This window comes from Botrytis porri (assembly GCF_014898465.1).
Source record: "Botrytis porri strain MUCL 3234 chromosome Unknown BPOR_010, whole genome shotgun sequence".
NCBI lineage: Eukaryota > Fungi > Ascomycota > Leotiomycetes > Helotiales > Sclerotiniaceae > Botrytis > Botrytis porri.
This window is the reverse complement of record NW_024066084.1, coordinates 262,277-279,403: the sequence shown is the minus strand read 5'-3', so window position 1 is coordinate 279,403 and position 17,127 is coordinate 262,277. Positions and strand designations below refer to the sequence as shown.

General features: G+C 43.1%; 7 protein-coding genes across 7 annotated transcripts; 4 read left to right on the top strand and 3 right to left on the bottom strand.

Annotated features, from left to right (window-relative positions):
- Positions 1 to 2,328: 2,328 nt before the first annotated feature.
- Positions 2,329 to 3,622, bottom strand: EAF01_007555 (uncharacterized protein; the record flags this gene model as incomplete). Its single annotated transcript, XM_038915811.1, has 3 exons — positions 2,329 to 2,736; positions 2,802 to 3,527; positions 3,563 to 3,622. 3 exons carry the CDS (start codon positions 3,620 to 3,622, stop codon positions 2,329 to 2,331), a joined length of 1,194 nt encoding a protein of 397 aa, XP_038768282.1.
- Positions 3,623 to 4,778: 1,156 nt separating this feature from the next.
- Positions 4,779 to 6,410, bottom strand: EAF01_007554 (uncharacterized protein; the record flags this gene model as incomplete). Its single annotated transcript, XM_038915810.1, has 4 exons — positions 4,779 to 5,171; positions 5,230 to 5,475; positions 5,534 to 5,740; positions 5,790 to 6,410. The coding sequence occupies 4 exons, from the start codon at positions 6,408 to 6,410 to the stop codon at positions 4,779 to 4,781; spliced, it is 1,467 nt and encodes a 488-aa protein (XP_038768281.1).
- A 1,118-nt stretch (positions 6,411 to 7,528) lies between these two features.
- EAF01_007553 (uncharacterized protein) lies at positions 7,529 to 8,486 on the top strand (the record flags this gene model as incomplete). The annotated part of the gene is made up of 3 exons (XM_038915809.1): positions 7,529 to 7,964; positions 8,018 to 8,112; positions 8,175 to 8,486. The coding sequence occupies 3 exons, from the start codon at positions 7,529 to 7,531 to the stop codon at positions 8,484 to 8,486; spliced, it is 843 nt and encodes a 280-aa protein (XP_038768280.1).
- A 310-nt stretch (positions 8,487 to 8,796) lies between these two features.
- On the top strand, positions 8,797 to 9,147 carry EAF01_007552 (uncharacterized protein; the record flags this gene model as incomplete). The annotated part of the gene is made up of 2 exons (XM_038915808.1): positions 8,797 to 8,800; positions 8,915 to 9,147. 2 exons carry the CDS (start codon positions 8,797 to 8,799, stop codon positions 9,145 to 9,147), a joined length of 237 nt encoding a protein of 78 aa, XP_038768279.1.
- A 554-nt stretch (positions 9,148 to 9,701) lies between these two features.
- EAF01_007551 (uncharacterized protein) lies at positions 9,702 to 11,429 on the top strand (the record flags this gene model as incomplete). The annotated part of the gene is made up of 4 exons (XM_038915807.1): positions 9,702 to 10,430; positions 10,494 to 10,655; positions 10,715 to 10,978; positions 11,055 to 11,429. 4 exons carry the CDS (start codon positions 9,702 to 9,704, stop codon positions 11,427 to 11,429), a joined length of 1,530 nt encoding a protein of 509 aa, XP_038768278.1.
- A 2,011-nt stretch (positions 11,430 to 13,440) lies between these two features.
- On the top strand, positions 13,441 to 15,813 carry EAF01_007550 (uncharacterized protein; the record flags this gene model as incomplete). The annotated part of the gene is made up of 1 exon (XM_038915806.1): positions 13,441 to 15,813. The coding sequence occupies one exon, from the start codon at positions 13,441 to 13,443 to the stop codon at positions 15,811 to 15,813; it is 2,373 nt and encodes a 790-aa protein (XP_038768277.1).
- Positions 15,814 to 16,241: 428 nt separating this feature from the next.
- On the bottom strand, positions 16,242 to 16,913 carry EAF01_007549 (uncharacterized protein; the record flags this gene model as incomplete). The annotated part of the gene is made up of 1 exon (XM_038915805.1): positions 16,242 to 16,913. One exon carries the CDS (start codon positions 16,911 to 16,913, stop codon positions 16,242 to 16,244), a length of 672 nt encoding a protein of 223 aa, XP_038768276.1.
- Positions 16,914 to 17,127: the final 214 nt, after the last annotated feature.

Sequence of the window (17,127 nt, the reverse complement as noted above, 5' to 3'; positions counted from 1 at the left end):
TTTGACAATTTCCCCTTGATTTTGAATCTTTACTTCGAACTCCTTGGACGAGGCTGAGTACATAATTTACGTAGCTGCTAGGTTGAAAATAGTTCATCGGAAGAATTAACCCTAAATTGCTCTTACGTCGACTTTCCTATCCATTGTTATGATTCGAGAAGGACCAAATTATCAGCTGAGAAAGATAATTCGATTGCCAATGCCTAATTCGGCAATTCCGCCTATCTGTCCTGTCCTAAAACATTACATCGATGTTTCAGCGTCAATTTGATGATCCTCCTTAAAGAACCGCCTGGTTTTGTTTCGACCGCGTTTTCCAACCAGAAATTCTCACCCATGGCATATTGATCACCCCAATCACAAAGGGAGTTGCAGAAACTATGGGATCTAGGGATGAGATATCATATCCTTTTCTTCTGAGTCCAGAGTTGACCCTGTCTGATTGAATTTCAAAGGGAGATTATTTGTGGAGAGCAAATCACAGGAATACAAGTCCGTTCTAGACCCTTCATCCAGATCATTGTCCCTGTCGCTTACCAAAAGTTTCATGTCGGTCATCAGTGCCGCGGCCTTTTCGTTGGTGGGAGAGCAGGGGAGTTGAAATGGTCACGTGAATAAGTTCGACGTCGTTCTTGTTGGATCTGGAGGTGTGCCACACCGAGAGGGGGGAGAAGCTGTCACGAGCTTGGATATTCTCTATGATCCATACCAAGCACAATTTGCTACATAGCACCCGTACAATGAGTATCGAACCACCAACATATCGCTGGTCATTTCCAACTCCCGCCTCAATGACACTCACCAACTCTCTCCAACCAACTGACAGTTATCCCCATGAATTAACTCAAAGCTCAGCCCCTAATCTCATCGGGCCTGAAACTGATACCTACCTACTCAGCATCTACCAACCTACTTTCTGGGTGACACCTATTATCGTACATGAAACCAACGCCCGGCGTAACACAAACTATAATAAAGTTAAGCATAAACATCAACAGTCATCCAATCCCATCACATATCACATAATATGCATAAAAGGCCGTACAGTCTGACACGCATATTTGGCCATCATTTGTCCCCCACTCGCACTTCACCATTCCTTCCGCTCCTCTTCAGCCCTACCTGGACCATGACTTTGTTTCGTATTCAAGGCGGTCGGCTAGAGTTGATGTATTCTAAGGTGATATATCTAAGTTTGGCGTGTGAGTACACGTTGGTTCGATGTTTCAGTGAAACAAATTATCAATATGAAAATCGATGTTGTGATAGCCGAATGGTTGTCTGATTAGCTGGAGGGCTCAGTGACATACTCAACGATAGTTCCTTGGACAAACTGACAAGTGGAATTGTATATCATTTTCGTGTGACTAGCACTGCCGCTTATATGTTAAGAGGTTTTACTTGACTGGGGTAGATAGATTGTTCCCGTGTCCATAGAGAAATGATGATAATTCTTGTTGAGTTTGTGGATTTTCCTAGCATCTTGTTTGTCAGTCTGAATTTGGAATTCTATCAAGATTGCCTGTTCATCGTTGAAGAAATGACAATGCCTTTGAATTTAGTAGGCGCGGAAGTTGCAAATTAGGTTTCTATGAATTTATTTGATGGCCACAAGGATACACCAGTGTTCTATAAGGGGTAGTCCACCTATATAGCAAGTAGCATAATAAGCGGGGAATTTTTCTATTTGGTCATTCCGCACCGGGATCTGTCATGTATTCCGTTCGCAACGCCGGTACCATAATTTGAGACATGGCCTGCCTTGCGTTTGTTTGTAGCCGAAAAGTTATCGTCTCGATGGGAACTCTCAGAGTTCATTCGGTACGACTGATGATCTTACCAGCAGTACTATTGTAGACCTCTCTTATCCTGTCATACCTCCTGTACCAAGTCTGTCATATTTAACCTCATTTAGATCATGGGAAAGAACGCATAATATCACTCAAAATCCGGAAACTCCCCATGAGCTATCTCCCCCTCAACTTTTTGATATTCCGAGTTGAAATTGTTCTTTCTGACGATGGACCAAAACCAACCCGACCCGAAGAAAACATGAAGGGTATAAGCAGCAAAAATTGAATGAGAGCGCTTGGAATACGTTGCTGTTAACGAGACTTTTCTAGTCTCTCGCTTAATATCATGGAGAACAATACTTTAATGCTAGCTTCTCAATTGTACATCTTGCGGACTACTGCTTAGTTGTAAATCCTGAATTAATAAATCTATTGGAGGCAGGTCTTGAGTCATTCCATTTCATTTCATTTCACACTTCATTTCAAACATTCTTTTCATCGTCGTCTTTAGATCCAAAGCCAGTTAATTGTATATTTATTGGAATGGCTTATAGTCTTTGAACTCTGGATTTAATCTGTGGATTTTGAGGATCTCGTCCAATTTCTCAATAGCTTTCTTCTTGTACTTGGCTGCCATCTCTACTGCTTCCTTACTCTTCGCCTCATATTCCACTGCACTCATCTCACACCACATCTTTATTTCGAGACAGCTCAACGTCATCTTTTCTAGATTTGCTATTGAACCTCTGGCTAGTTCAATTCGATCACTCTCTGACTGCGATTGACTTAATGGCGAATCGTCCCGGATCTCAATGGGATTTTCCTTGCTGTTATTGGTGACACACATCCGCTTTGATGCTGGCGGCATGTTTAAACCCGTCTCACTTTGCATCTTGGCAACTTCACAGGATTTGGTTCCAGGAGTCTTTGGGAAGCCCTGCTGCTGTTCTATGTTAGCAAGAAGTTCTGCTGATCAAGTTTCAAGATGACAAAAGGGAAATTGGTTACTGGTTTAAGTACGCCGTTAGTTCCCATGGGAAATGTCTGTGCTTGCGGTTTCTGAGTAGCAGCAGCAGCAGCAGCAGCATTGGTGCTACTCTCTCCTGCCAGACCGCTGTTGTACTCTTCGTAATCCCGCTTGCCATTACGAGCGAATTGGCTGTTCATTATTCTGCTCAAAGTATTCCACTCCTGTGATGAAGCTAAAGGTTCAGAATGATTCGTGTTAAACAATGATTCATAACTCACTTGCACTCTGGGAAGCGACTGTACTTCGTCTACGAACAGGATCGCTTGCCACTGCGGCAGATTCCCATAACCTTCTCTTGCTTCCATGTCACGAATTGACTCGGGCATATTAGCAACAAGATCACAAACCTTGCTGTAATCGATTTTGCAAAGGTTTCTTCCCCGGAAATCAGTAACTCCCAAAAGTGTTCGCACGAATCCTGCCTCTGCTAGCTTCTTGACTGAATATCTATCCAGCTCCTTGAAGTCCATTTTAGATGTTGCTGGGTTGGTACTGTGGTTGTCAATGATGTCTTGGACGATCGTTTCTTCCCTTTTGGACCATTGTTTGTATAAAGGACGCTTTTTGACCCCCTGATTGACCTGTTGATTAACCCCTCGATTGGCCTCTTTATTGAGTCTTCGATTAAGCTCTTGATTGACATCTCCGACACCGTTGTTGTAGAGACTTGGTGATCGAAGTGTCGAGACATCTTCCTTTTCTGCCTGTTTCTGCTTGTCTGCTTGTCTGCTTGCTCTACCTCGGCATCCTTGGTAGGAGCTTGTGCCTCCTTGACAGAAGTCTGATCAGGTGGCGCCATTCTACTGAAAATTTGAATCGTAGATTTGCTTTGTAATCGGAAGAATGAGGAGGGTGAAGATTGAAGAGATGATAAAGTAATTCCAACGTGCACAAGGCAGTAGGTGACTCGATGATTTGATGTTGTTGGGAGTGAGTGGGTGTTGATGGATGAGATGATGTCGTTTCAAGAGAGTTTGTGCTACTCAATTCTCAACACGAGGCTGGTAGGAAAAACAATTCAAAAAATTTAACTCGATATTTGAATGAATTGAATTTTGCAAATAAGTACATTCAGCGCAGAACATGCACAGAGGGTGTAAAAGAACCGATACAGAAGTTGGACGTTAGGTGGCCCAAAGGTGGTGGTTGTTGACAAGAAAACAGAAGGATGGTTTGGTCGCGAAATGAAAAAGTACAATATTTGACTCCTCTCGGTACGTCCCACTAGCGTGTCAAATTATCTGTCAGTACAAGCGGAATATATGATTCCCCGGTGTGATATCAAGTGTATGGAAGGGCGGTGCTTACAGAAGTGGTTGAAAGAGGTTTAGCTTCGTGTGGTAAAGTAGATAGTCATTTCCATCAACCTTCGGACGAGAAGAGGTGGCGCCTCGGAGATTGCTGCTGGGTGTGGTTGACTTTAGAATAAGATGAGGGGTTTTGGATCATGATATTCACTTATTCTTTTAATTTAAGTTATTCTAGGTAGTGACCCGTAGAATGACAAGTTTGTGGAAAATCATCTGTCAACCGTGGGTCAATATAGACATGCAATGACGAAACGGTTGGGCTGGTGCTCTTGCATCAAGAAGCTTCATGATCATTCACTACATGCCAAACCCTAGTATGATGTATCTATTATTTTCGTGGTCAATCGATTCTAGAGTGGATTCCTCATAGCTTTGAAGGTTGGGGAGTGCCTTGTGCTTTATGAGTTTATGAATTTATTGCTATATTGTTACTCGGTGCATCTGCTATCTGTCCTACATGTAGCGCTTCCTTTTTGATCTAACTACAAAGAATAAGAGACCTCGCAACTCAGATTGTTACAAGCCAATGCTAATTGCATAATATCTTCTAATACCTTCTGTGTAGTAAGCATCATCTACCTCACTTTTTTTAAATGTATAAACGAACGGAAAACTCATATCCCCTTCCTCAGCAACAGATTTCAATCACTTGTGAATCAAAATTCCCTCCCAGTCCTTGATACGCTTCAATTCAGCTCGCAATACAGCTTCAAAGTTCTCTTCCTCGACGACTTTCTTTTGTACAGCGGTATAAGCCTCGATTTCTAGGTCTGCTGTCACTTTATGCGCGAGGGCCTTTTTCAACAACTTCTCCTTTCTTGTTGTCAGCTCCGTGATCTGCTCCTCCATCAGACGACGTTGAGTGAGCATCGCTTCTTTAAATTCTGTTGTATAAAGGCCGTTGTTCAAACTGATCTTCCGAGGCTCGGAGGACTGCAGAGGTGGTGAGTCGATTTCGATAGGGGCATAGGATGAACCGAACTCTTTCTCAGAAGTGGTTGAGCGGAGTGCAGGCATAGTGAGATCCTGGAGAGCATCCTAGCTACAAGTTAGCATTGCACAAATGTGATATATATTGCAGCACATCAATGCTCACTTTTTCGATAGCTAGAACTTCCTGAGCACTTCTATTATCATTGATTGGTACCATCTGGGAGGAACTCGAAAGTCTGGGTTTCTTTGTGTCCCTCAAAGCATCATCTGCTCGAGCAACAATCGACTCATTACCATCAGCGAACTCTGCGTCCAGCCTTCCAGACTGCTTCCTTTTGGAACTTTCGTGGTCTAACGCGTGTTTTGCCATTTCCTTCCTTTGACTAGACCTCTTGTTTGCGAAATAGGCCTGAAAATATCGTTAGAAAGTAAGACTTTTGGGGCGTATGGTGGGAAGTCAAGCATACCGAAATCCGGAAGACACTAATGCCATGATCCTTCGCAACTTTCTCCTTTTGCTCCGTGGATGGATTGAGTGATTCTGTGGCTAATTGACTCAATACGCTTATTTGACTTTTAGTAAGGACGCTTCCTGAATTTTTGGTCACCCTTAGTGCTGTATCATTCATTCCAGAAATGGGTTCAGTACACTTTGCATTGAGTGCATCCTTTGTCTGAAATATGTTAGAGTATTTGATGCAAGCCATAAATTTGAAAACTGACCTTGAAATCGCCAACGATCTGCTCATAGTAGTCCCACAACTCGCGACCTGTGGTCTCCCAATAGCGATTGCAAGCATTTGAAGATCTGGGATAACCTTTAACTCTGTGCAGCGCGGATACTTGATTGAAAAGTTGGCTTGTATTAGTAAACTTGGGTGATCCCCCTTGATTGTTCAATTCCTGAAGAGTTTTACTTTCCTCGTAGACGGTTCTCGATTCTTCCTCGCTCCATGGAGGTTTACTTGTCTTCTGGTTCTTATCAATTAAGTCGATGGGACCTTTGTCAACTTCATCCTCATCATCTGTAATAAAGTCTGCAGCTTCACCAAAGACAAATTTCCAATTTGAGCCATTTGATAATGTGTCGCCACGCAGCATTGATTGACTGTCGCACATTCGACGCCATTTACGGTTACACGCAGCACTAGTTCTTTGTATACCAAATCCTAGTCCATTGAGCCCGACAGATACCTCGTCGAATAGAATGCCCTGGGGAATCTCACCCTCTTCAACTCTTTTCTTGTGTTTTTTCATGAGCCGAGTTAGACAGTCTTCCTCCGGTAAGCTCCAGGTCCAACTTGCAGCTGTTTCTCCCATCGACTGTTCAGAATCGGCTTCCATCTTTATCGATAGGCTGCAAATTTGAGAAGTCAGTATCTATTTCTGAAAACAATTTGAAAACTCTGAACGTAAGATAAGCAAGATGATAATACTTACGATGATTATATGATACAACGTGGACGGATTCCCTGTTGTTGATGAAGACCGAAAGCTGTCAAGCTTTTACGAAAAAAGAGGTAGGAGATAAGTAAGACCAAAGTCAAATAGCAGCTGTCCACGCTACCTAGTCATAATAAAATACTATCGGCAAAGCTGAAATTGTATGATACGTTTTTGAAAGGTGAGATGAACGAAACGAAGGGGACCAACAAGATCAATGTAAGTTTTGCCTCAAATCGGACTAATACTCGAAGTGACAAAACCCTTGCTCTCATTTATAGATAACAATACCCAGATTTCGAATTGATCAAATTTGTAGCAACCCTTCAATCAGTGCTAGTGCATTTGCAGATTTGGATTTAGCCAAGTAGCTAAGTTGCCAGCAAATCACTTTTCATTGGATTCGTCGAGTTGTGATTTCTTACATACCCAGGTAGTTGCTATAGACCCTCAAGATATCAAACTGGTAACTGAGCCTGCTCAAATATAGCTGGTCGATACCTATCTCTCTTTGTGTTTCCTGGCGAGGTTCACCAGTGGGTGCACGGGTTGATAGGACACTTCCCAACCTTCGAAATATTTAATAAATTCAATCTTCAATTGTTTGACATCATAATTCACAATTCGATTGTTTCAATTCTAATGAACAATTGTGAGAATTTTTAAGATATACGATTCAATACATAAATAAATATTCACAAGTCAATTTTTGCAGTGTCCCATCAGTCCGTACACCCACTGGTGGTTCTGGAATACTATTGTCATGGTGCTATGGATTTTCCAATCCTTATTTTCACTGCCGAATGAATTCAGGGGGAAATGCTGTCAGTATTTTGTGGGATATATCTGATATTCACCAGTGTCCTGCGCTTACCCCGCTCTTTGAGCTAGTTTAGTAAATCAATCATTCGTTATCAAATCAAACCCTTTGCGGGAAGTCTACGTATTGATACCGACTCTTTGTCTTTTTTTCTCCAAAACACCAAGTATTTGCACCTCCACCTCTGTGACCTATCGTAATGACAAGAAAACTCGGTCTCCAAGCTTTCCTTCGCAGAGAGGTTACGAAAGCTAAACTTCAGGTCCCCACAGAAAATGATCTCCCAAGAATTACAAAGGAAGCTTCCATGCTATCAGCTCAGCCGAAAACCTACGAAGAGCCGGAAAGAAATACCTTTCGGAACATATTTGGTGAAAATGAAGAAGACTATGAAGCCCCACTGGAAAGATTGAGAAATTCAAACACGCCATTTGCAGTTAGATATGAGACGAAACCGAAGTCTGAATTAAGGATTCGGATCGAGGAACTTAGAAAGCAGCTTCTCGCTGTCATTGATACTTCCTCCAAGAATTCTCATGAAAGAGCTGTCAGTGCTAAAGAGCGCGATCGTCTGCTACGATCCATCGAGCGCTTAGAGGCTCAAGAAAAAAGGGAGAAAGATAATGCACTACGAGGTATGGCTTTTGCCCAACATTCGATCATTTCTTGATACTGATAAATCGGACAGCTACTGGAAACCTCCCCGAGCCCATCTCCGAATTTGAGAAAAGAAAGCAACAAAAGGAATTGGAATTAGTAAAGAATGCCCTGGCGGGGAAAGAAGTAAGACTCTTCCGATCCGTTTCTAGTTCCTCGCGACATGCACTGACCAATCCCTACTCCAGAAAGTCAAATCCCCAATCAAACGTCCCTTTCGTCCACTCGACGACGATCCAGATGGCGAAACTCGGAAAATGTTAGGACTGCCATTGAGAAGACGCAAACTCAAGAAAACAGGTAAATGGGCAGATGAGCTTCGTTATGTAGTGCCGGAATTGAGGTATAAGGATTATGGAGTTGAGACTTTGAAGGGAATTTTGTTGTGCGGGGTGGATGAGGAGCAAGAGAAATGGTTGGGGAAGTGGTTCAGCGGATTGGATGCGAATGGTATTACAGGTGATCGAGTGAGAGGTTCTTCAAAAAAGAGAAGTATGTGATGACAGGAGCATGGTTCTGCCCTTTTGTAAGGGTCAGCACAATTTAGAGTATCTATCTTGGCGGTACTTCAGAGGTTGCCGCGTTGGATTTTGCGGGCATATGATACAACTTTGGTTACAAATCTGAAGTGCAAGCTTCTACTCCATGAAATTATGTAAAATGAATCTCATATGCTACATGAGCCAACAAATTTTCCAAGAAGTGATGCTCATTCATTCACCCCCCAATCCTACGCTCCAGTCTCTGATATACCTATCAGATGATATTTCACTAGTCAGATCAAATGGAAGCGGATGTGTTATGTCAATTATGAGTAAGTTCAGTAGAATTACAAGCGTCTCTAGACTTGCAGCTAACAACGACATTTCAACATTACCTGACACCCCCGAAACTAGAATTCTAATAGCAAAAAAAAAATAGCTCCCAGAATGTAAGCGTCGAGAAGTTTCCTTAAGAGTGCAGGAGATCTCTACATTCCCACAGTTGAAGAGTTTAATCGAAGTCGCTGAAATCGAACAAAGAGGTCGACAAGCAGAAAATGACGATCACTCAACAAACTCTCGAGAAGAGAAGCCAGTTGCACAATTACAGAAAATAGTTCTTGGAAAGAAGAAACAGATCATCTATAATCTGCAAGAATCCTTGAAACAAAACACATAAACCTCGTTGGTCATTGGATGTGGATTGATAAAATCTTTGGAAAAGCAAGCAGACGAATCGGCTCGCCTCTTCTTATATATGTAAAAGGGTGGACCAAATTAATAAACTGCCTAGGAGAGCGTATCATAAACAATATTCTGGTCGATAGTAGAGATGTTGAGAATAAATCTTCGTGGCTCCTAATGGCAATGAATCTGTGCATTGAGATGAAGGCATGATTCTTCTGATAAACATCTACCATTAAATTAAAGTCCTATATTATATCCCGTCAATGTAGGAGAAGATCGCGTGTGCATGTGACCCTTCAGTTTAGACTTATCAACACGCGCCTGGATACGTTTAAAATAGACTTCACGCGATAAGCCTGTTGCGGCACAGCACGTTTGGTTAAGCGCCTTCCCGTCTTCCCGGGGATTATCTTCAAATACTTTTAAACAATCATAGAACTTCAACATTCATTTGGTCTATCAACTAATACCTAGTTCTTTGCTACCACAACCATCTTTCTTGTCTAATTCTATTTGGATCAATTACTAATACCAGAAGATCTTGCGATGGGAAAGGTCAAAAGATGGCAATCTGAAGAGATTGCTAGACTAAAGGAAATTTGTAGCCGTCAGGAATATGTTCTTACACGTGGTCAAAGTAATCCATTCTGGGAGAAGGTCGCCGATGAAATGAAGGTATACGGATTCGATCGTCAAGCAAATGCCATTTATGTTAAATGGATGCGTTTGAATCAACCACCTAAACCTAAATCGTCGAAGAAAGGTCTATCTATTCCTTGGGACTACAGTGATACGGAGGACGAAGAGAAATACGATGAGGAAATTGAAGACTATGAGGGAGAGGCTGACTCTCAAAGTGACGTTGGGTTCCAAACTGGATCCAGAGACAATGCTTCTAAACCTTGGGCGACAGGAGGCAACTGGTCCGATGAAGAGAGTGATATTGCATACCAATGCATCAAAAGCCAACGGGATAAAGAGAAACAACTCAAACTTGAACCCGTCACGGCGAATCAGATTTGGCATATTGTTGCAAAGGCTTTAGAACAACACCAAATCTACCGAAAAACTTCAAACATTTACTCCTACTGGAAGAACAAGGGAAGGGAAAAGTACAACTTCGATGAAAGAACTCTAGATATGATTGATAAATCCTCGCGTGGAACACTTCGCGTTCGTGGATGGAAGTCTGCACAGAATTCTCCGGGGCATACAGCGTGTCAAGTTGACCCTTGGCATTCGATTCGTGACTCCTCAATTGAAGAAAATTTTCAGGTAATTATTCATAAGCTTTTGCATACAATAGTCCAGAGGTTGTTGACGATGTTGGAATAGCAGAATAATATAGAGGCTGAGATGGTTATGGGAGATGTACAAGTCTGGGTTACACCTCAGCAGCATGATCTGCTGATGATTGAGTATACAAAATACAATCGCCTAGATAACCCCGTGGTGAACAAGTTGATGGAGGATACTGGTTTGAGCAGAGAGCAGATCAAGGTACGAGCGCATTGATTGGGTCACTACTTGAGTCCATCGTCACTAATGAAGAAATTCAGTTGTGGTATAGAAATCAGAGAGCTATAGATGCGAAAAAAGCAGACTTTCAAAAGGAGGCTAAGCAACAGAACGAAAAAGAATTACCCACTCCCATTCTCGATGAACCGGAGTTTCCTTGTACGGTATTGAAGCGTTATCGCGTGTCAGATATTGGTTATCATCGTCAAGAAGAGGAAGAACCAGCCAAAAGAGTTCGCCACAGCCTGGGCCCGGAGATTTTGATGAGAAATCATGGGGGAATTCTGGTTGACTCAAAGTCTCAGGCACGCTCAGATTTTTCCTATCTTGATACTTCAATCGCTATAGTCTTTGAGAGTTCTTCTAACAGAGAAGCTTTAGGACAAACCCGAGACTTTTGGTCGCCGCTCAAGTATACCAGAACCGAATAAACCTTCAGCGAATGATGTTGCCATATCAACTATCGAAGTCCAACAACCTTCTTTCAAGTCTGCACTACAAAGAAACATTCCGGACAGTACATCGGATGTGACTGTCGTTATGAAAGCAAATCGGGAATTGGAACAACAAAAATTACAAGCGGCTGAGGAGGAATACACACTATTGAAACTCGCTATGATTGCTCACAAGGAAAGAGCAGATCTGGAGCTTAAGGCTGCAGATGCGAAAGAACGGGAGCTTACAGTCCAGCAGGAAATCCGCGAGAAAGCCATGAAGCGTATTGCGAAGATTGAAAGCTTCCTCGACGACTATTAAGTGTGTTATGCCATGGGGAGGGCATTGTGATTTCTTTGAGTTTAAAAAAGTTTGGTGTCTATGTCTCTACTCTACTTTGATTGGGATTTTTCACTACTCCGGTTGCTTTCGTTGATAATACCGACCTTGACAGGTACCTATCGACATGTTTCTGATTCTTTCTACTGGTCTTGGGGATTTGATGACCTTTCAAGGGCTATGGGTTACTTGATCACTTTCTCTTCATGATTGTCATGTATACATATAGAATGACTTTAATAAAGTGGAATACATATATCTTATTCTAAACTGTATTTCACTTTGCTAGTGCGCACTTGTTGGTTCAGATGATAAGATCTAACGATGCTGTAGAGAGTTTAAGTCAGTGAGGCTAGCTCACTTGACCGGTCCATTCATGGTTCTGTGCGTAAGAATGAATGACTGCTTTGCCATGTTAGTTTCCGAGACCCCTTTTTACTATGTGCTTTTATGGAGGGGCCTGCTAGAGAGAGGAATTATATCGGAAAGTCTGGTGTCTCATCATCTCATTGACGAGTACTTGGTCAGATATAATGGGTAAGGGTTCGAATCGATAAACGAGTCAATCAAACAATTATAAGCATCATTTGATTGACAAACTGCGGGGATACTACGATTACAATCACTTAACTTTGGGCTCAAAGTTCTGAACAAATTCTTTTTCGAACATACTAACAATTATATACTTTCATACTTGATATCCCAGTAAAATCTATTCTTATGATTATTGATATGCTAATACTTGACTGGGCATTTTTATCTCACCATCATATTACACGCTGATGAGAATCAAGAAGAATATGGAATGATAATAAGAGCCTGCCCTAATGACTGTATTAGACTAAAAGATACTGTTAAGGTCTAGGACTTTCTCGATCCATGGTTCTCCCGTACCTTCATAACTCTAAATTTCAATACCAAATTCTATCTGCAACTAAGCAGGAATTCAGACGAACCTGTGAGACAACTAGCCAGTTTCTACATGTGGCAGTATGGGTTACGGCTGGGATGATCACATTTCATGATATCTTAGTGCCAGAACTAGATACGCCGCTGCAGTACTACAAAGTCACGTGTAGAGGTAGAAACCCTGTGTATTTGGTTGCTATGCTCTTTGGCGAAGACAGTACGAAAAAACTTATAGATATAATTATACACGATGCAGCTAGTGTAATAGTGAATAGAAAGTTTGATATCACACTCAAAGCCAAGAAGCGAACAAATGTCTCAACAAATTTGCCCAGTTCAACGTACCGAGAAAATCAGGATTGCCGAAGCGAATTTTTCCACAGGAGAACTTCCCAATTAACAAGTCGGTACGGCTTTTTGCGTTGCTGAAAGGTTTATGATCCACCTGTCGCGTCCCCTACTATGGCCTTTACAATTCATATGATTTCGCTTCGCGGCGGAAATTTGGAGAATGAGCTAGGAGATACTGTCGTATTTCCACTACGATTTATACGGCGCATAATCTACCTGCTCCAAGAATGAACGCGAGAGCGCTAGCTCGTTATATAATACATTCCGTAATGCCCATACGATTCTTTAGGCACAATGTGCATACTGAACACAGACTCGAGAGAGCTAGCGCGTTGCTCCCTACGGCTTGTCCGGCTCATACAATATTCTCGTCACGATGAACATACTGAATTACAGAGTCGAGAGCACTAGTGTGTTTTCACCACAGTCTGTACTGTCAATACCGTGTTCCACGTTGCTAGACGAGGTTGCAAGATATATTTAACCATCTTCTCGCACCGCTCTAGAAGAACTATTTTCTCTCTCGTGACATACAAGATCGCACTTGAACTCAATTCCTGAAGACAATCAGGTTCGAGGAACTCCTTCATTACTTGATACATTTTCTACCTCTACAGCTTAACATCTTGTTTTGCGAGCTCTTGAGAATTACTTAAGGGTTCTGAATTCCTTCCTACGTTCAACATCTTGCAATAACATCCACCATAACCAGCTCATCCAAACATACTCCAACATGGACCAACATAGCAGCACCAATTCCTTCGGAAAACGCGACAATGACGATCCATCAAGAAGAGAAGAATATCCATTAAGATCCCAAAGAGAAGAATATATGTCAACACTAAAACGAGGAATGTGGGAGGTTCACCAAGACTCGAGAAGAGACACAGACTCCTACGCTTCAGGATCCGATAGAAATCAATCAAGGAGGGTGGTAGATAGCTATAGACCAGACTATAGACGACGCAATGCATATTATCCTCGAGTTCCCCACCGCAATCATGCGGCTCGACACCCTTTGCGGCTTGGTCCTGGTGTGCGTGAGACCACTACTCAAGGATCCCAAGCTTCACGCTTCAATACCGTGAGAACTTCGCTTAGCAATGCTGCAGGATCTACAGACACATCGCAGGAGTTCGAGTCAGCGCCACCAGTCTCGCATCCTGTAGAGGCCGCGCCTTCCCCAGAGAGAGAAGTGGCCCCTTCATCCAGAGCCGACGATGAACACGAGCTCATTTCCTCACATGCCGGAGGTCCATTACGTCGATTCACCAAGAAAATGTGTGACATCATCACCGAGAGTATTACAGAAGATGCTGATGATTACATGAGCGCGATCGAGATTCTCGGCAGAGCGTGCAATAAAGTTGCATTTAAAACCGGTGCGACTCTCCAAGTACACGACTGTTGGTTGTACTGGCGCAAGAAAATTATCCAAAGCAATATTCGTCTATGTTGGCCTGAGAGTTTAAGTGATGTCGACAAGGAGGTCGAAGAGTATAGGCAATTGAAGGTTATCATGCCCGATACTGCTAGAGCAGCCTATGCAACTAAATTTGCTACAACACCAGTCATTGCTGAGAGCTCTGCATCCGCCGGGACTACCGAGACTATGGCGGCACCAGGCCCAGCTAGAACTTCTAGGTATTGGCCTCAAGTAGAGAAGGATTTCCTTTTTGAACAGGTGAAAAACCGTCGAGATATCCAACATGTTGTGAAAGCCAATGGGCTCTGGATAAGGATTGGGATAGCCATGAAACGCGAGGGATACACTAGAACATCGGGGGAATACCGCGAATGGTTTAAGAAGCACGGTCGCAGGCAATACAACTACAACGAAACGCTTTACTATTCGCAGTCTAGCGGTCGTCGTGTCAGCGCTGGTAGAATGCAACACGAGGTTATGACACCAGAAGACACTCCAGTCGGCGATGCTCCTAGCAGAAGAAGAAGAGGTTTGCGGCTGAATAGCAGCAGGGTAAGGCCTCGTGTTACCATGGCGCAGAGATCACCCCCAACTCCCCGGACTCCCAAGCCTGTCAAGCCACGGATGTCCAGTGTGGTAATACACGACATTAAAAGTGTGGCGACCGGCTATAGAATTCGGGACAGAACTGCAAAAGCAGCAGGAGATTTCCCTCTACCCTTGATCACGCCGTCTACTGGTGAGCGTTTCGAACCTTTCACGACTGAGCCGCTGGTAACCTATGATAATCCTCCGTCGCCAGCCACTAGCCCGCCCGGAAGTCCTCTGTTCGTAGCCGAGGATGAGCCGCAGATCGAGCGAGATCTCGTGCCATCAGCTCGGAATTCGACTACTTCTCGCTTGTCCCCTCCACCTGCATTGACAGATTCACAAGTTATGTTGCCAGATGAGACAACTGCACCCGAGGAAGCATTGGAACCAGGCGAGATAATGACATCAGATGAAGGAATATATTCGGGAGACCCAACAACGTCAGACGAAAGAATCGGTTCCAGAGAGACAATAGCAGCAGAAGTTGAGCATACACCATCACTCCAAGCAAACGAAACAGAGAATGTAGAAGATTGTACACAATGGGTGAGCAATGAATGGGGCTTCGTCACTTCCCCCACAATGCGACCCAGTGAAATGGATGATATGGCACAAATCGATAATCACATCGATTTCAGAACCAGCCACATCCCCGCAAGCACTAATTCCAGCGATCCATCCACATCTACAGCGCCTCCATTCTTTGATGATTCCCTGACATCAAACGAGACGATTGAAGAGGCCCCGTTGCCCCAACCAGTCTCCACAAGTGATGTCGAGTCCGAAATTCATAACGGCTCGGAATCAGAGACACAGTTGTTACGAGAACAGCAGGAGCGGACTGATCTTGAGATCTCCAACTTGCGAGCAAATTATCTGAGAGTCAAGGAAGCAGAAGAGGATGATAGGAAGAAACTTGATGATATCGCGGAGGAATTGGATATCGTGATCTTGAGGAGAGCAGAGCAGTTGGAGAGCCAGACTGCTAATTTGGCCGAGATGCAAAGAATCGAGGCGGAGCTTCAGGAGAAAGAAAAGGTCAAGCAGGCTTTGAGTAATGCTCTTGAAGAACTGGAGTTTTATGGATAGGCTGGAGGGTATGGGGCTTCTAATCGTGCAGGCTGAAGTCTGATAAAGTACTAAATGAATTGTAGGACTAGGAGAGTGAAGTACATAGTATATTTTGTAGCAGCGTTAATGATAACTTGTCAATATAAAATGCAAATTCCAGTGGAGAAATGACCTTAATCTCTGTTCAATTCAAGACACTAACTAAAAGTGCCTTTGAAAAAGTGCCGTGATGCAAAAACGCTTGTTGGGAGCACCGGCCATAACGCCATAATTTTAGATAAACCTCTCGTCCATTCATCTGTGATAACTTCATGGGTATCATAAGCTTCTCCAGCCTTTCCTGCGCAGCTCGCTACTGCCTTTTCTCTTATTCGGCATTACATCCATTCAAACATTTCCTTGCAAGTCCCTCGATTTTTCGACTCCACCCAAATCCCGCTAACATTTTAGTTACCAACAACCCTCTTAACCTTCTCCAATAAAACCTGACTCTCCCTTCCTAATTTCCTCTGCCCATTCTTTCCTCCACTTCTAGCCTTTGCCATCTGCCTCCTGAATCTCTCCCTCTCCTCAATTTTAGCCTTCTTCTCCCTCTCTCTCCTCTCAAATTCTTCCCTTCTCGCCTGTTGTTCTGCCTTTTGCTTCTCAGCAAACGCTAATTCCTTTGCAAAATATGCCGGCTTTGCTCCTCTCTTTTCACCTCTTTCCCTCTTCTTCTCCTTCGCATCTTCAGAATTATTCGAATAACGTGGAACGGTTTTGGTGGCATTATCGGCTTCAGGTTCATCAAGCATAGCTTTCCTCTGAGGATGGAGCTCTGCTGGCTCTTCTCCTTCGACAGCATCCTCCCCTCCCTCATTTTTTGCTACCTCGTCCTCCTTATTCTCATCATCGGCGTATATTTTTCTTTCATCCTTCAGCGGCTCCCTCGCCTTTATTTTCGCATACGACTTCTTGACTTTCGCCTTGTGAATCAAATCCTTCTTAATGGCAATGACCTTTCGACGCCAAGTCCCATCAGGCAAATTGTCGGGGCCTACTTTGAAGCCATGGCGAGGTTTCTTAGTAGTTGAACGTGATGAGTTGTCTTCTTCGCGGGGGCGCTTGGTAGGAGCCATTTGTGGAATTGGTTGAGTGGAAAAGCGTTTGTAAAATTGTAATACTGGGATGGAGAATATGAGAAACGAGGAGGTGATATCTTTGGTGGAATGAATCGAATTGAATTGGAAGTGTCTTGTGAGAAAATTTTAGTGGATACTTATTACATATGCAGAGATTTACTATATTCACACCTGCTAATACTAATTGAATACGAGTAACAAGATATAATTG